The following is a 17,033-nucleotide window of genomic DNA, read 5'->3' as shown; positions in this document are numbered from 1 at the left end:
TGGGTACTTGCCTGGCTTGGGGAGGTTTGGTGGAGCACTGCTGACAAATAGTTCAGCCGCTGAACCTAAGAAAAGGATGAGATTGGGGATTCCAGCAGCCTCTTGGTTCAATACAGGGGTAACTGGGTGAAATTCTTTAGATTGTGTTATGGAGGAGGTCAGACTAGTAATGATCCCTTCTGGCTTTAAAATCTGTGAATACCTTGGCCCCACTGCCTTTGGCCATATCAATCCTTGTCAAGATGCTCCCAGGGAACAGAAAACAAATGATCAGGGAACAGACTCTCCTGCACTGTGAACCCCAAGGTGAACTCCTCCCCTGGCCCAACCCACCGTAGCCATGTTTCTAAGCCTGCATGTTTTAGTGCATGAGCAAGAGACAAGATCCTAAACACGCGCGCACACAAAATCTCACCAAGATGCAATCACATTAAAATCAAGGCTAATATTTATGTAAGGCAGTGTGGTTGCTCCTCCCTTACCTGCTCTGGAGTAGCAGCTGACACAGTTTCCAGGGCTGTGCTGACATGAGTGATGATATGGATCAGTGACGAGGAAGTAAACAATCCCATTAATTTTCAGCTTCCACCAGAAACAACTAGAATCCCCAGAGTTTGGGCCATATGGAAAAGGGGGAGAGATTTTCCTTCTGGATGTCTGTTGTGCAGGTCAGCTTTGTTCTCACACCTTAAGACATGTCATAGGTGGAAAGAGACCTTGCGTCACCATGTTTCAGAGGCGACTGGAGCATGCTGAGGTCTTTTCATCTCCTCCTAGTCCCTCCAGAGGAGGGAACCAGGCTAATTCCGATTTGGTTCCCCCAACCATCAAGTTCACCCAACCGTGAAACAACTGCCTGAAGGGAGACTAGTCAGTGTTGGTAGGATTTTGCAAAGATTTTCTCTTGTTATGTATTATGCATAAACATTTACTGCCCTCTTGGATTTAAGCAACAGGTGCTACTGACATTCCTCCGAGAGGATCTGTCTTAGATGAATAGCATAGACCAGTTCTGTGACCCTTCTATGGTGGAGGCCCAGCCCTACTGGAAGGGCAAGGAAAGAAGGGGTGGGAATGGTCTGCTCTGGTGTCTGGTCTTGGTCTAGCTATTGAGATCAGATTTGTTTCCCACAGGGAGGATTTTTGCCATTGCCTTTCTCATGTCCTTACTCCTCTTCTTATCGATGATCTCCATCTCCCGCAGTTTCTGTAAAGAGCAGAACAAAAAGCATGAATTGGTGAGAGTGCCAGAAACTCCTATTTTCTGCCAAACTTGAGAATGAAGGATCCTCTTCCCCAGAAATTACATACTGAAATGATAGAGGGGCTGGAGACCTCCCTCCCGCCCCAACCTCCTAAATTCATCCCTCTTTTTCTACCTCATCTCCTGAGAGAAAATGCTGGACTCTCCTCCTTCCAATTCTAGGCCACATCTAGTTATTGGATAGAAACCCTAGAACTCAGATCCTCCAACACCAAAGTTCCCTCAATCCAACATGCTGCAGAGGCCAAAGGGGTTCCGAAGATACCTGTGAGATTTCAGTGAGGACAATCCCTCGATACTGCTTGCTCTGGCCCAGAGCCTCCATCTCTGCCAGGAATTCCTTCCGCTCCTGAATTTCATTCACCACTGAGCACAAGAGAAAGAGACATGGACAGAACTAGTCAAAGTGGGGATATACCAGCATTGCCTGAACTCTGACCTCCCCACTTCTCAGCCCTGTTAGAATATGGGTGTGTGGGGGGGGTAATATCGAGAATGACACTGACTTTGCCCTCATCACCACAGTATCTTAGCACCTCCTGCATTTAAGGATAGAAATAGCCATCTCTTTATTTCTCCCTCTTCCCAGCCTCTAGGAAATACAGCTTGATTTGGGGCTGGGGAGTGTTTGTAAAAGCTTATTCAGTGCAGTGGGATGTTGGGATTCACCCCATAGGATTTTACACGCCAAAGCAGAGCAGTGGTCCAGCGAAGGCCCAGTCTACATTAAAAGTTTTGTCAACTTTATTGGTTCAGAATGTGAAAAAAATCACATCCCAAACTGACATAGTTATGTCAGCAAAAGCCCTACCGTAGGTGGAGATATACTAGCAAAAAAGTGTTTTTGCCAGTGTAGTTTTTTATTTGGGGGAAGTGGTATAATCTATACTGCCAAAAGCACTTTTCTGCTGGTATGAGCTGCATCTCCACTAGGAGGGTTTGCTGGTATAGCTATGATACCATACTACTAGTATAGCTATATCAGCAAACCTTTCTAGTCTAGATAAGGTCTAATCCAGCATTCCACCTGCCACAACAAATCTCAGCTCACTAATGCATGAATCCCCCCCCACCCTGCCTTTTGTAAGGAGCCTGTATCTAAGGCCTTCCTTTGTGCCTTGGCCTATTTCCATACATACGTTCTTCAAACCGGTCAGGTTCAGGTATTTCTTCCTCTGTCTGCACTGGCTTCTGCTGTGGCTTCTGTTCCACCATGTCCTTTCCAGTCGCTAAGATATTTTGGAGCCTTTGCTTCTCCCTCTCTAAGTCGCCTGTGGATGATAAAGAAAACAAATCTTTGTCAGACTGAGGCAGAAGTAGTCTCCCCACCAAGGCCCTGCTGGCAGCTGTGCCTGGACACATGCAGCTGGAGAGTCTATATAAGTAATTGCACAGGAAATATCTATTGCGGTACATCCCATTCGCATCCTATATACAGCATAGGCACTACACGTACTGTACCGACGGCAACAATCCCAGCTACATTTACATCAGTAGTCTGATACCAGTCTATGAGCCATAAAATTATGTGAGAATTGCCTTGTCACAATAAGGTCAAGTGAAATCCTGTTCTGTCAATGAGCCACCCAGCCAGCAGGCAGGGTTGGGATGTAATCATCAATGAAGGGAGGCGCTGTCAGGAGTCCCCTCACAGCCCTGGTTTTTGTGCATCTGCCAATGGATTAGAAGGAAGAGGGAGGTTGGAAAGCAAATAAGAGTCTTCTGGAGACTGGAGGAAAATCGGAGGGAAGGAAAGACGGGAGGCAAAACTGATCCCTTAGCAGAATTTGCTCACTTACGAGTGGCCCGGGGTTTGAATTTCTCTCGGGTGTAGGCATCGCCTGCCTGGCAGATCTCAGCAGGTCGGAGATGAGGTCTGGCCAACAGAGTGACTGAAAGACAAGGCTTTGGTGGAGAGGGTGCAGGCTGTGCAAGCTGTGGTTCTTTGCTGGATGTTGGGTTGCAGTGAGTGGGCAGGGAAACACCTCCTGGGAAAGGAAGGGAAGACAATGGCAGGTTAGGAACAGCCAAGTCTGTGGCGTGGTGATTTCCCTGGACCACATAATGCAGTTCCAGTATTAGTCTCAATCCCATCCAGTCCTTATAAAGAATATGAATAGCTACCAAATTTAGCCTTAAATGATGGACATTGGATGCGAGGTTCAAGAGATACTGTTGTATGATGAAAGAGATGAGAACAGCTGCAGTGGACCAAATGCTGAGGAGAAAGAAATACTCCCCAATTTCTTCCCAATCCTCCAGGCTATAGGCAAATACCCTCTGTAAAAAGAATGATCTATGTATCTGGGCCATGTGAATGCTTCACCACAGCAGCTGTAAGGTGTACACGGGGGTTAGAAGCAGAAGATCAATAAGCAGCAACCTGCACAAGGCAGAGTACATGTGTGGGGGTTGGAGGGGGACAAAGCTGAGGGATCACTCACGTTTCATGCAGTCCATGAGGTGGCGTTGCTGGAAATTGGTAAGTTTGGATTCCTCCATCATCACTGGAAGGCAAAAACCATCTGTAAAGACCCCAGCCTGAGAACTCAGCAGAAAGAGCCTGAGGAACTATCTATCCACTTTAGCCAACCAGAACAAAAGAGGGGAAGGGCTGTGGAAGAAACTCCATATTTGTAATCGAGATCCTTTAGGAAAAGACCCAACTGATTTAGGCTGAGAATTTCAAAGGTGGGTGCCTAAAATTAGGTTACTAGCTCCATGTTTATGCACCTAAATAAGCAGCCTAATTTACAAAAGTATTGGCATTCTCCTCCATATAAAAGGAAACACCAGCTTTAAAAATGGTACGTAAGGGCTATGGTGGAGGTAAAACTGTTCTCCAAAATTTGAAAGCAAATGAGAAAAGCATTTGCAGTAACAGTAGCAAAGGAACTAATTATAAGAGCTATTGAGCCTAATCCTTTAGCTGATCACCAACTGGGGGATCAGGATGGTATTACCCACATGGCATAGTAAAGTGGAATTAGTACAACAAAGGGGTTTTATGTCTTCAACTTTGGCAATGGTTGGAGAAGAGAGACAGAACGAGGTTATTATTCAGTATGTTGTAGAACCCAGAAGTGTGCTTGGCAATAGGTGTTGTGTAAAAATCTAGAGAGACTGACAGGTAGATTGGATTAGACAGGCACTTTACAGGAAATACATAGAAGCAGGTTTCTGCCCTGAAAAGCTTATACACTAAATGATGGATTTGAGATGTGAGAATATAACAGAGAGCAGGAAAGGGAGGGGTGAGGAATGGCACGGGTTTTGGTGATACAATGATGGCTTTAATCAGTTTAGGCAGATATACAGTTTAGTGGTTCAAAGTGTGTATGTGGGGGAGAGGGGGCTGCAGAAGGGGTCTTTAGGAGTTATTTGAATAAGGTGAGGAAGGAGGATGAGAGAATGGATTTAGGAAGAGCATTCCAAGCATCAGAAGCAACGTGGACTGCTAATGTTCTTTCTATTCTATGTAGGCTCTTTTACCATCCTAATCACTGTGGTACCTGCGCACCTTCCAGTAGTGCTTTAAGCGAGGTGACTAACATCTGTTAGATGTGCTTCATTCTCTCTTTCATCTTCTCCATGGGGAGAACTGTGTGAGTGTTTTGGTTTGGTCCTTTAAAATGTTCATACTGCTATTATACAATGATCCAGTGAGGCCAGAAGCATAATATGAGTTTAAGGGGGTCAATGGCCTTTTCACTGTTCTCCATTCAATCTTCCTGCTACCTTTAAGCAGTTCTTTTGTTTCTTGGCCATAATGAGTTGTCCCTGGAGAATGCCAGAAACCGGTTCCTTTTGGGACAGCTGGCGCTGCTCTTCTTCCGTCCTGGGAAGACATTATGAAACCCTGAAAATGACAGTGAGGCAAGGAGTCAGTAAATCATATTCAACTTCTAATGGTTCAACTCAAAAGAACATTCTCTCTTCACCACCCTCAGTCATTCTAGGATTCCATTACACAGTCTCTACTACCTCAAAAGCAACCTTAATACTTACTTAAATATAGCTAATCCATTGAAGTCTTGATCCTTGAAGAGTTACTGTCGTGTTTGAGGGACTGGCTGGAATCTCCCATGCCCTCTTTTATTCTCCCCTCTGTTGCAGTCACAAACCTGCTTCCAACTAAGAAAGGCTGTGAACCCCTAAAACCCACCACAGTCCTACTAAGCACTGCTCAGACTGGAATACCTTGACACCGCAAATTAAGGTGCTGTAATAGTAGCACAAGTAGACATACCCACACACGTTTTAATCTACAGAGCACAGGTAACAATGGTAGTGAAAATGTGGGAGCATGGACTTCAGCATTGTTAACAATCCAAGTAGGTACTAAGCATCCCCTGCAGGCTTGTGCTGGGATTGTTAGCCTGTGCCGAAGCCCATGCCACCACGTCTGCGTTGCTACGGTTACCGGTGCTAGCTCAATTAAAGCTAGTGTTGGTATGCTTACCCACACCACAATTACACCTTACTTTGCAGTGATGGATGCATGGACTCAACACATTTACATGCTTGATCTCAGAACGTTGCATCCACGGCACTTCATCTCCTGGGAAGATAACAGGTTTTCTGCCTGTCCTGAATATACCTAATGTAATCTGAAGAAGAGCTCTATGTAGCTCAAAAGTTTGTCTCTTTCACCAACAGAAGCTGGTCCAATAAAAGATATTACCTCACCCATCTTGTCTCCCTATATAATTTTCATTAAAGCTGGTTTGATCTATAGCAGGGGTAGTCAATTATTTTTGTCAAGGTCCAGATTTCTGGGTCAAGGTATAACCAAGTTCCAGGGGAAATAATAAAGAATACTGACAATAATGATAATAAGTAAATAAAAAGATTTTGGGGTCTGTTCAAAAGCATCTGGCAGTCCAGATTTGGCCCACAGTCTGCCTATTGACTACCCCTGGTCTATACTCTTCAAGGACTTTTAGCACTGCCACACACAAACACCCCCCCCCTCCCACCACTGGCTGAAGGAAAAACACCCTTTTCCCTCCACATGGCATGCAGTGATGTAGGTTCAGTTCACATCTGTGACACCGCAGATGACACCACCATCCAATGGCATAGACAAGACACCATGCTCCACAGTCCGGCCGGGGGGACACGCCTCACACCTTGGCACAATACTCCTCTCTCACCCCACTCTGCATTGCCACAGGACAGTGCCCCACCACAGTGCAATGCCATGAAACAACACCCCACCCACCCCATTGCATAATGCAACAGGATGATGCCCAAGCCCCCCCGGAGAAATGCCGAGGGGCAACACAATAATGCAGCAAAGCAAGTCCCATGACCACACAGTGCAATGGCACCTGGGGTCGCCTCCATGCCCCCCACCGTGCACAGTAATGGCCCCACTCATGCCCAACAAGGTGCAATGCGGCACAGGCCCTCTCCCACAAAGGGGCGCACCCAGGGCGGTGCGATGCCGCCTCCAACGGGGCCTCGCCACCCAGCGCCCAGTGGGAGGGGAAGCCTATGGGGTGACGTCACATCGGAGGCTAGGATGCACCAGATGGAGAGAATGAAATGCCAAGGCCATCTTCCAGTCTCCATGGCAACCCGTGCTGGTCCCTGATTGGCGGGTGGCCCGGCCCCGTCTCGGGAAGCGCGGAGATTCGGGCGTCCGCAGCGGTTCCTCCTGCCTCGCTCGAGCCTCTCACTCACCCGACTTAGCGGCTCCCATTACCATGGGAACCCGCTCCGCCGTCCGCTTCCGCTACGTCAGCGCCGACCCCGGAAGTGGCTGTTTGGAGGGCAGTCGCCGCACTCGTGGGTTGCTTGTTCTGTGACGACTCCTTGCCGCTGGGGCTCTGCGGGTGGTATCGCGTCGCGAGAGTCTCGCGCCGGGCCAGCAGCATGTCCGACAACGAGGACAAGTGAGAAGGAGGCGGGGGGGGCTCGTGTCCGGCCCGGGGGGAGGGGTCAGGCCGGGGGCGGCCCAGTGAAGGGGTGAGGGAAGGGGGGACTCCAGGGGCGGCGGCACAGTGCGGGCTGGTGGAGTTGGGGGTGGGGAGCGAGGGGAGCGGCGGTGCTGGGTGTGGGTGGGATGAGGCCGAGGGGGCGGATGGATGGGTGGGCGTGGCGAACTAGGAGGCCGAGGGGCGGTGGATGGGTGGGGGGGGACTGGGGGGCCAGGTGGATGGATGGAGGCAGGGAAGGTGTCGAGGGGGGCAGGTGTGGCATTGCAGGGGAGAAGCAGGGAGCAGTACGAGGTGGCCCAAAAGAAGTGGGGTAGGGAGGCAGCAGGGCTGCATTCAGATCTCCAAGGTGGGCAGCAGTGGCCTACAGGCTGGGATCTGGCTGTAGGGCGATAAGTGACCTTGTGTCACTTTCATGTATTTATGCCTGCTCCTGTATTTTCCACTCCGTGCATCCGATGAAGTGGGTTCTAGCCCACAAAAGCTTATGTCCAAATAAATTTGTTAGTCTCTAAAGTGTCACAAGGACTCCTCATTGTTTTTGCTGATACAGACTAACACAGCTACCACTCTGAAATGTGTGTCTTTTGTCACCCACAGCTTCGATGGTGACGACTTTGACGATGTGGAGGAAGATGAAGGGCTAGATGACTTGGAGAACGCAGAGGAGGTTAGTGCTCAAACCCTTCCTCCCCTCAGCACTCTGCATTGTGCCCACATGGTTCACCTAGCCTCCTTTTTTATACAGCATGTACATTTTTCCCAGAGTACTCCAAGTTCCTGTCATCCAGGGAGCTAGGGACTGGAAATAGCAATTCAACCAAAGTCCCTATAATGACACTGCAGAGTGCCGGCTCCTAGAGCGCTCAGCTGCCATAAAAAAGATGGAGAAAAGTTGTTCTCTTGTCACAGAGGGCAGGACAAGAGTCGCTGGGTTCAAGCTACAGCATAGCACATATAGATTAAATCTCAGGAAACACTTCCTATCTGTAAGAACAATAGGACAATGGAACAGACCACCTAGGGAGGTTGTGGAAACTCCTTCACTGGAGGTTTTCAAAAAGGCTGGGTAGCCATCTGTCTTGGATGGTTTAGACACAACAAATCCTGCATCTTGGTAGTGGGTTAGACTAGATGACCCTTGCGGTCCCTTCTAACCCTATGATTCTATGCTCTTGGTCCTATCGCGCTCTAGAGAGTGAGACACTGGGAATGGATTAGAACCCAAGTCTCCAATATGGAAGATCAGAGAACCAGCTATTAGGGCACTGGACCCAGAACCTCAGAAAGCCACTCTTGGTATCTCTGTATATTAGTTAGATAATTACACTTCCCAACTGAGCTTTCTACTCTGCTTTACTCAAAGTCCTTGGCTAGAATTCCGTGTAGACTTTAAACCTTCATTTTCGATGGTTCCAACGTCTGACAAAATCTGTTAAGGACCTAGAGCTCCCTCAATGTGCTTACAATAGTTTATATTCCTTTATTTCCTCAGGAGGGTCAAGAGAATGTAGAAATCCTTCCATCTGGAGAGAGACAGCAGGCAAATCAGAAGCGGATCACAACTCCATACATGACCAAATATGAGCGAGCCAGAGTCCTGGGCACTCGTGCACTCCAGATAGCGTAAGTACATTTGTTCCACACCTCAGCCTTGGCAATGGCATTTCAAAATGTTTTTTCCATGTTTAAGTTAGTTTCTTACTGTTTGGGATCTTCCATAGGTCTGATGATTCCCCACCTGCCCTGTGAGGTTCTGTGTCATAGCTACTGCCAGCTGCAAAGTGCAAGGGCCTGGAAATGGAAACTGGAGCCCCTAGACGAGTCTGCAGCCTTCCTAAAGCATTATACCCAGGATAGTGCTACTGATGGCTTATCCTTTATGCCATCTGTCTCAGTTGCTTCTGAAGTGGCAGGCATTTCTCATCTGTAATCAGCCCTCTGCTGAAGACAACGGGAGGGTAGGAGTAGTGTGCTTAGGTGTATCTCCTTCCTTACCCAAGGGGAAACCAAACTCTGCTGAGAAACTCACGATATTTACAAAAGCCAAGACCCCAGGGGAAATTCGAGGTCTTCATCAACAAATATCATAGGACTGTAGAAAGTACGGATGGAAAACATATACCTAAACTTTTAGATTGCAATTATTTTGAGGGCAGAGACTGTCATTTACTTGCTTGGACAGCAGCTGGGACAATGGTGCCCCAGCTTGGCTCATTTCCCAGCACTAGTGCACTACTATTGTTCATGTACTATCTCACCCACTGCTCGTGGAGGACTGCTCTCTGCTTTCTCTGGTGCTTTGTCCAGTCTAACTTTAAATTATGCAAGCCGATGGGACTTGCACTCCTTGGGAAACTGTATCACAACCTAATAATCTCAGCCTTAGGAAAGTTTATTTATGTCTATCTGAAATAATGTCTTTGCTTGTTTTCATCCTGTTACTCATGGTTATATCCTTTCAATTCCTCTCCCTTACACCTTACAGATAACTGTAGGTGGCTATTGAGTCTCTCCTTAGTCATTGCTTTGCAGAGATATTATTTGCCTAGCCATTATTTGGCAAAGCCATTCTTAGAATGTTCTTTTAATTCTCTGGAAGGCAAAAAAAAAAAAAAAGTTCTGAGCAATGAAGTGGGTCCCCCATGGCTCTGAATCCAAGAAATGCTGGTGCCTGTTGCTATATTATCTACTCAAGCTGTCTTTAATTCCAAATCTAGGCCAGCAGCGTCCCCCAGTGGCCAAGTTCACACATGCAGTAGAACCTCAGAGTTACAAACACCTTGGGAATGGAGCTTGTTTATAACTCTGAATTGTTCGTACCTCTGAGCAAAACATTATGGTGGTTCTTTCAAAAGTTTGCAACTGAACATTGATTTAGTACAGCTTTGAAACTTTACTATGTGGAAGAAAAATGCTGCTTTCCCTTTTTTTTAGTAGTTTGTTTAACGCTATACTGTATTTGCTATTTTTTTTTGTTCTCTGCTGCTGCCTGATTGTGTACTTCTGGTTCTAAATGAGGTTGTGGTTGACTGGTCAGTTCGTAACTCTGGTGTTCGTAACTCTGAGGTTCTACTGTAATAGCACACGCTTCCCTTCCTGCCATCTCTTAAAAGGAGGGTTACAGATAATCCTCATCTTTGACGCCCCACTCTCACTTCCCCTCCAAAAAATACATTAAATTTTCTACAGTCAGGAGTCCTGATTAAGAAAATCAGCCCCTCTCTTTTCCCCAAAACAAGATCTGCAAGATATTGAGCATCTCAGCCAAACAACAAATCCAGTAGATGTGGAGGTGAGAGGATGATTTCACTGTGCTTTTATTGGCTAATAAATGATACTTATTACTGGGTTAGTTTTAGAGTCACTGTTTTCCATCCTCACATTAAAATATGTAGGGAAGTGACCTGTGAAAGGGATGTGGGCTTCATTGTGAATCTTAAATCCCAGCTTGTGAGCAAAACTGAGAAAAGGGCCATGTGGGGCATTCAACTAAAAATTCTGCCTGTGGCCACTTGCACCCTGTCACTAACTGCCAGACATGCCAGGAAAGGGTTTTGGGATGAGAGAGATTCCTGAAAAGCTTTGTAGAGACCTTACAAATCAGAATTGCGCCTGTCATTCCATCCTTCATACTCTGCTGGACTTTATCTTGGTAACAGACATGTTTGGAAGCAAGTATCTCCACATGATTTAGCATATTTCTCCCACTTCCTGCTGCTCCCCTCGTGATTGTGAATATTCTTCCTCTTAGGATGTGTGCTCCAGTCATGGTAGAGTTGGAAGGAGAGACAGATCCTCTGCTGATTGCAATGAAAGAACTCAAGTAAGTCCTGGAGATTTTGGCAGTGAGATGTCCTTAGAGTTACATTTTTCTCGTCAGCACTCCAACGATGAGGGTTTATTTCCATTAGTTCCCGAGGCTACAGTTTGTGTGCTCTTTTAGTAACAGTGGGGGAATACAATCTCCATGTTCATTCAGGCAGTCTGTCCTTGCATCTGTGTCCCTCTAAATCAGGTTTGTGGCTGGAACCGAATTTCTGGCCTGGCCCTTCCTCTTTTCAGTTCGGAATCTGTTCCTAGCAGCAGGTAGCTTGGGTGTCTGTATTCTCCAGTCCTAGGAACTTCTGCAAAATCCTACTGGTTAGCAACATTTTCCTGTTTTACTTATTGTATATTGGAATTCATATTTTTTCTTTAACAGGATCCTAAGGGCCCCATCATGAACTTGTTGGGATCGAAGAAGTCCCTGATTGGAACTGATTCAAATGTAGCCATTTGGACAAATTCATATTTTCACATATTTCCACTGAAAAAATGTGGCTTAATAGATTAAAATGACTACAAACACATGGTGGCCATATTAAGAATTCCCTGACTCCCTCCACCTGTTCCCTCCTGTGTTCTGTTTCTCCCTCCTACCCAATTCCTTGTACCACAGCTTCTGTGGCATGAGAGAGAGAGACACGCATACACACCTACCAGCTGCCTAGCCTGATTCCCACCACCTCTCTGGCAGTGGAGCTTTGGAGTTGTATCTGGATACTGACACACATCATTTGAATTTCAACATACTCCAAAGAAGTAGATTTATCCCATCCGTTTTCATCTCCTGTAAATCATCTCACCTCTGGCTGTGTGAAAGTGGTGGGTGGAGGCTGTTGAGTGGGTGACTGTGGGTCACAACTCACCCTCCATTCAGAACTCCCTGCTGGCCCCGAGTTCCTAGCACAGCCTGTGACCTAGCAGACTGGCCCATCAAATAGCAAACGATCTCCCCACTTACTCATTAGAGTGGAACTGGTGTTTTTTGAGTGGAACTGGTGTTTTTGGTTGGGATTTTTATGCTTCAATGCACTGTAATTTGTCCTGCAGACTTTACACCCTCATAAGAAAGCCTTATCTTAACTGCATTCCTTCACCTTTATCAGCAGCCAGTACCATTTCAGTTGTGCTCCTGGAAACAGCCAGAGTTCGTTCTGGTCAGCGCTGGAGTGCAAGACCTGGGAAATAATCAGAGGTGTTGTAGGAAGGAGTGATAGTTTCTTGACAGGGGGCACTCTGCTCTGTCAATACCAAGTCAGTGCCTCAGGATGGTGCTAATGAGTGCTTTGTTACTGGAGAGACCACCTTTTGGTTAAGACTTAAAAACATTATTCTGAATGCTTGTGACCATTAAAGATCCCATGTTATTTTCCACAAACTGTAGGGTTGTAAGCCTCAGTTCCTGGCCCAGTTCCAATCTGGTTAATTACATTCTGCTGACTTAAAAATGCCTCATGTAGATTAAATTGAATTCAGTGTTTTCTTACTTTTTGTGTCAAACTGTGGTGGACTGTTGCTGGGTACTGTTAGCAGCAGCTGCGTTCTGACTTAGAGGTAGCCGTTTTTGGTGGTGGTGGAAATGATCTCTGTTCTGTGCATACTTAAAATATACCCCAACCCCATTATAACGCCACCCGATACAACACGAATTCGGATATAATGCGGTAAAGCAGTGTTCCAGGGGGGCGGGGCTGCACACTCTGGCAGATCAAATAAAGTTCGATATAACGCAGTTTCACATATAACAAGGTAAGATTTTTTTGGCTCCCGAGGACAGCGTTACGTTGAGGTAGAGGTGTATATCAAGTGCTTTGGATGAAAGATACTATGTAAATGTTAGTTGTTTTATGAAATTCTTCACAACTCTCATTGCGCTATCTGAAGTGGTTTGTGGAGAACTTATCATTGTGGGTTTCCTGTCTGTCAGAACAGTAGCTTCATTTTTCAGTTCCATTGGCTCTCCCACATGCCTCTTGGGATGTGCAGTCTCTTATATTGTGATGTTCAGTGGCTTTTGATAGTTTCCAGTGTAAGAATTCAGCACTGCAACATGCTGAGCTCCTTTTTTTTTTTTGACTTCTTTGGGGTTGCACAGCACCTTTATAGGATCTGGGATCTGACCTTCCCAGGGAAAGAACTTTCACTGTAATTCCGAATCATGAGCACCCCACCACTACACCAGAAATCTGCTAATGAAACAAAACCAGTGAGTTACTAGCTCTCACCAGCATGGCACATCTAAACTCCTATAGCTTGCTGAGAGGGTGTAATTACAGCTCTGGCATTTTCATTTACCTCTCTGTCCTCCCTTCAGAGCTCGGAAGATTCCCATAATCATCCGCAGGTACCTGCCAGATGGAAGCTATGAAGACTGGGGCGTGGATGAGCTAATTATCACAGACTGACCTGCTTCCTGTCATTGTCCCTGGTTCCTCCTTCACTTGCAGATGCTTTTATTTTTGTTTATATTTGTGTAAATAAATAATAAACCCCCATTTTTAAACAAATTGTTGGTTTTTTCCCCCCTTACACAGTTCAGTCTGCTGTTGCTGGGGAGAGACGGCCTCTTTCTCCTTGCCATCAATTTAGATCTGTAGTTATTCCTTCCCTCTGCCTCAGGCAGCTCTGGCTTCTCTCTTTAGAAGCACAGTGCCTGTTAACTTGCTGTTAAGCTCACTGACCAGTGTGAAGTGTCTTTCCCTCAGTACTTCCACCTCAGAAGCCCTATGCTTGTCAGCTAGTGTAAAGATTGAGGGGAGCAGCTGTTTCCCCCTACTTAGTGGCCCCTCATCATATTAAAACTTTGCTCTGTAAAAATGATCCTGCAGCTTCCTGGCTTCCAGAAACCTTCTGAAGCGATTAAGAGCCCTCTGCCCACACCACTTTTTACAACAACCAAGGGTTGGAGTGGAGGAGACACCTCCATTGCCTTCCAGTAGACAGCAGGGCCTTTGTGCCCTGGAGCAGGTTGCCATGGAAACTCCCAATTTCCTCTCTGATCAGGGCTGGCTCTGGGGGCTTCTCAGGAGTATCATAGAGCAGCTCTCATCAAATCCCCCATTGTTTCTCCACTTCTGCCCCCCACTTCTTATCAATCACCAGGATCCCCTTTCAGTGGCAATGCCCCAGCAGGAAGCGCAGTTGCCGGCCTGAATCCCCACCAACTGGGAACCTGTTCAACAACTATAGGTGCAGTCTGTACTTCTACATATACAGTCATCCCTTCTCCCCATAAGTCTACCAGTGCCTTAGCCATTGCCCTACTGTGTGTACACACATATCCCTCCCTCCTCCCCATCACTACAATAGCTAGAGAACCGTTAACAGCTTGAGTTTTTTTAAAACAGTCTGACTGGTTGAGAAGTGGTGATGATGTTCTTTAAGACAGCAGTAGTCACGTTAACCTCCACTGTTGACATGGTCCAAGAGAGGAGCACAAATGGGGCCCACTCCTCTGCCACTAAGAGAAGTTGTTTCTCCATGGTAAAGTCCTCATGGGCCTAAACACTGCTGCTGCCTCTAGATTTTGCCCTGAAGCCTTTGTGTGTGTAAGGACTTCAGCTCTTGGGGCAAAAAAGCCAACAGGAGCGTAAAACAGCTAGTGCCTTTCATTGGGGCCAATTGTATTATTAAAAATTGCTCTTGGAATTAAAAAAACAAAACCACCACCAGTCTTTTGTTGTGCGTGCTGCCCTCTGCTGTGGGTTCATACCTGAAGCACAGGAGCTGTTTTGCCCTTGGATAACATTTCAGTGCCTGTGCTCTTAGAGATAATTAACAACTGTAAATATATATCCCCGACACACTGTGCGTGAGTGCCCACTTTCCCTAGGGGTTTATATCCATCTGCCTGTAGAATTGTTATACAGCCCTACAATATACCAACCTCTGTACATTACTCATATAATCACTTAACAAATCATATAGGCACCAGTTAATCTCCCTCTTGTGTGTGTAGGGACATGAGACATAAATAAGGGGATGGCATCTGAAGCAAGTTTAAAATTGCTGAATAGGTCATTGGCCAAATGAGGTAAAGGGGGGATATATACCCAGCTGCATCTAGGGGAAGGGTATAAACTCCCAGGAAGCCAAGTATTTGCTGTCCATGCCATCCTTGCCAAGAAAAGGTTAATCCACAGAGCGATGGCCTTCAGCCCTGTCCCCCACCCCTCCATGGAATCCTTTAATCACGTTGGCGCGGTGAAATTTCAGTCATGAACGGTGTCTTTGTGCAATAGTTTTGGCGTCCGCAATGGAGCGCAGGGGTCGTTTTCTCGGCCCTTCTTTTTTAAATGGCTTCTTTGTTTCATACCCGCCTTCTTCCCCCCACCCCACCCCCCAGCATTGCATCTGTATCAGATACGATTAAAGGGATAGCAAAGGACTCTGGGCCAGTTCCTTCTTGGCTGCAGGGGGGGTATTTAACTCCTTTGTTCCCAGTCCAGAGGCTAAGGGTGGGGTTGTTCTGGATCCTGTATCAGCTGGGGGTAGAGGCCTGGTGATACTAGGCCCCCCTCCCACTAGATGCTGATCAAATGAGAACCCCACCTCCTTCCTTAAACTGGAGAGATATGGGGGGACATTTGTATCGTGAGTAGGAATTTTCTTTTCCCACTCCTCACCTACCCTTCACCTCTTGTGCTCAGCCCCCTTCCTCCCCACAGTCAGTCTCTTCCCTCTGAGCTGTCAAACAATGTCATTGATCGATAGTTCTGCAGACCCTTCCCCCAGTCAGTGGTTTGTAGTGAGATTTCCCTTCTCTCCTCCCTTTGCTGACCACCCTGGTTCCCTTTCATTTCCCTGCACCGAACGGACTAGTCTATATGTTTAGGGCCGAGTCATTCCACTGATGGTGCTTGTGTGCTGCACACCTCTGGGGCACCTGAACTGAGTGGGCCTCATAGATGAGGTCTTCCTAAGACTCCCTTTGACTTCAGAGGGCTTTGGGTCTGGTCTATAGTTCCAAGAACATATACATATCCTGCTCACCCACTGTGCACTTTGCATACACAAACACACTGAACCAATCACATGCCTCTGATTAGGAAACCTTGGATCTTCCTAGCTCTTGTTGTGTCCCTTTCCTAGCTGTGCATCCTCTGGTTCTATCTGGCCAGCACTGCCCTGGGGAGACTTTGTTCTGAAGTGAGGCAGGCTCTATCATGTGTTATGCTCGTGGAGGGAAGTAGGTTGGTGTTCATGTGTGCAGGATCCACGCAGGCAGGCAGTAGGCATTGCTTAGTGCGTGCCAGATGTTAATTTGCAGGTCAGAAGATATTGATAGTATTCAGGAATGTATTTGGGGAAAGAGGGCTTCTGGTGTGGAAGTATCATGATCTAGTGCTTAGAGCTGAGACTCGAGTTGAGGAGAAGAGAAAGGAGGCCCCTAGTCCAGGCAACACTATTAACTCACTGTCAATATCCTTTCAGTGATGAGAATAGAAGAAATGTGTACACGCACCCAGGGTCTGTGTCATATAAAGGCCCCCCTTCCCTCTTAGTGGGGAGGAAGGATAAAATGTGTCTGAAAGGGGAAAAATATTAAAATTTGAAAAAATGGACACACACAAATGAAACCTTTAAGTTTATTATTCCATACATTTAATGCAGAGTTAATGGTGCTAGGACAGCATATTCTGGGGGCAGGGAGAGAGGCTTGGTGGGAGGGGAAGGTGTAATGGAATAAATAAGGGGAGGGAACTGCAGTGGGTTACATGCATACAGGGGAGCAAACATACTACATGCTCTTTTCAAGCACGACAGAGGAGGAGTCAGCCAAAGCTAAGGGTGGAGAGAAAGATGTATAAAGGTCATCCTCAGCGATCTCAGTCGAAGGAGAAAAATGGTATTGAGGATCACAAGTTCTGCTTGGTCAATCTGTCTCATCTTCCCAGACCTGAATATCAGCTGGGCGTTCCATCGTGTGTTTTTGGTGGCCAATGGGAGGGCATCATCTTCTCCCCACCTTCGGTTATGACGTCCTTCATGTCAGCATGCTC

General features: G+C 46.7%; 2 protein-coding genes across 8 annotated transcripts; one reads left to right on the top strand and one right to left on the bottom strand.

The window, feature by feature from the left end:
- Positions 1–430: 430 nt before the first annotated feature.
- On the bottom strand, positions 431–7,020 carry C1H22orf23 (chromosome 1 C22orf23 homolog). Of its 6 annotated transcripts, none has more exons than XM_032791715.2 (7): positions 6,953–7,020; positions 5,003–5,123; positions 3,709–3,771; positions 3,064–3,252; positions 2,404–2,535; positions 1,530–1,630; positions 431–1,207 (listed from the first exon to the last, which is right to left on the bottom strand). In XM_032791715.2, the coding sequence occupies exons 2-7, from the start codon at positions 5,112–5,114 to the stop codon at positions 1,103–1,105; spliced, it is 702 nt and encodes a 233-aa protein (XP_032647606.1). In that variant the 5' UTR covers positions 5,115–5,123; positions 6,953–7,020; the 3' UTR covers positions 431–1,102. The 6 variants fall into 6 exon arrangements, with proteins under 6 accessions (XP_032647606.1, XP_032647580.1, XP_032647571.1 ...); XM_032791689.2 differs by lacking the exon at positions 6,953–7,020 and adding an exon at positions 6,698–6,946 and having other exon boundaries at positions 2,404–2,526; XM_032791680.2 differs by lacking the exon at positions 6,953–7,020 and adding an exon at positions 6,698–6,945.
- Positions 7,017–13,524, top strand: POLR2F (RNA polymerase II, I and III subunit F). Of its 2 annotated transcripts, none has more exons than XM_032791731.2 (5): positions 7,017–7,164; positions 7,807–7,876; positions 8,702–8,832; positions 10,961–11,032; positions 13,346–13,524. In XM_032791731.2, exons 1-5 carry the CDS (start codon positions 7,145–7,147, stop codon positions 13,434–13,436), a joined length of 384 nt encoding a protein of 127 aa, XP_032647622.1. In that variant the 5' UTR covers positions 7,017–7,144; the 3' UTR covers positions 13,437–13,524. The 2 variants fall into 2 exon arrangements, with proteins under 2 accessions (XP_032647622.1, XP_032647631.1); XM_032791740.2 differs by having other exon boundaries at positions 11,411–13,524.
- Positions 13,525–17,033: the final 3,509 nt, after the last annotated feature.

Source organism: Chelonoidis abingdonii, chromosome 1, assembly GCF_003597395.2.
Source record: "Chelonoidis abingdonii isolate Lonesome George chromosome 1, CheloAbing_2.0, whole genome shotgun sequence".
Lineage (NCBI taxonomy): Eukaryota > Metazoa > Chordata > Testudines > Testudinidae > Chelonoidis > Chelonoidis abingdonii.
Note: the sequence above shows the minus strand (reverse complement) of the source record. Positions and strands in the feature narration are given on the sequence as shown.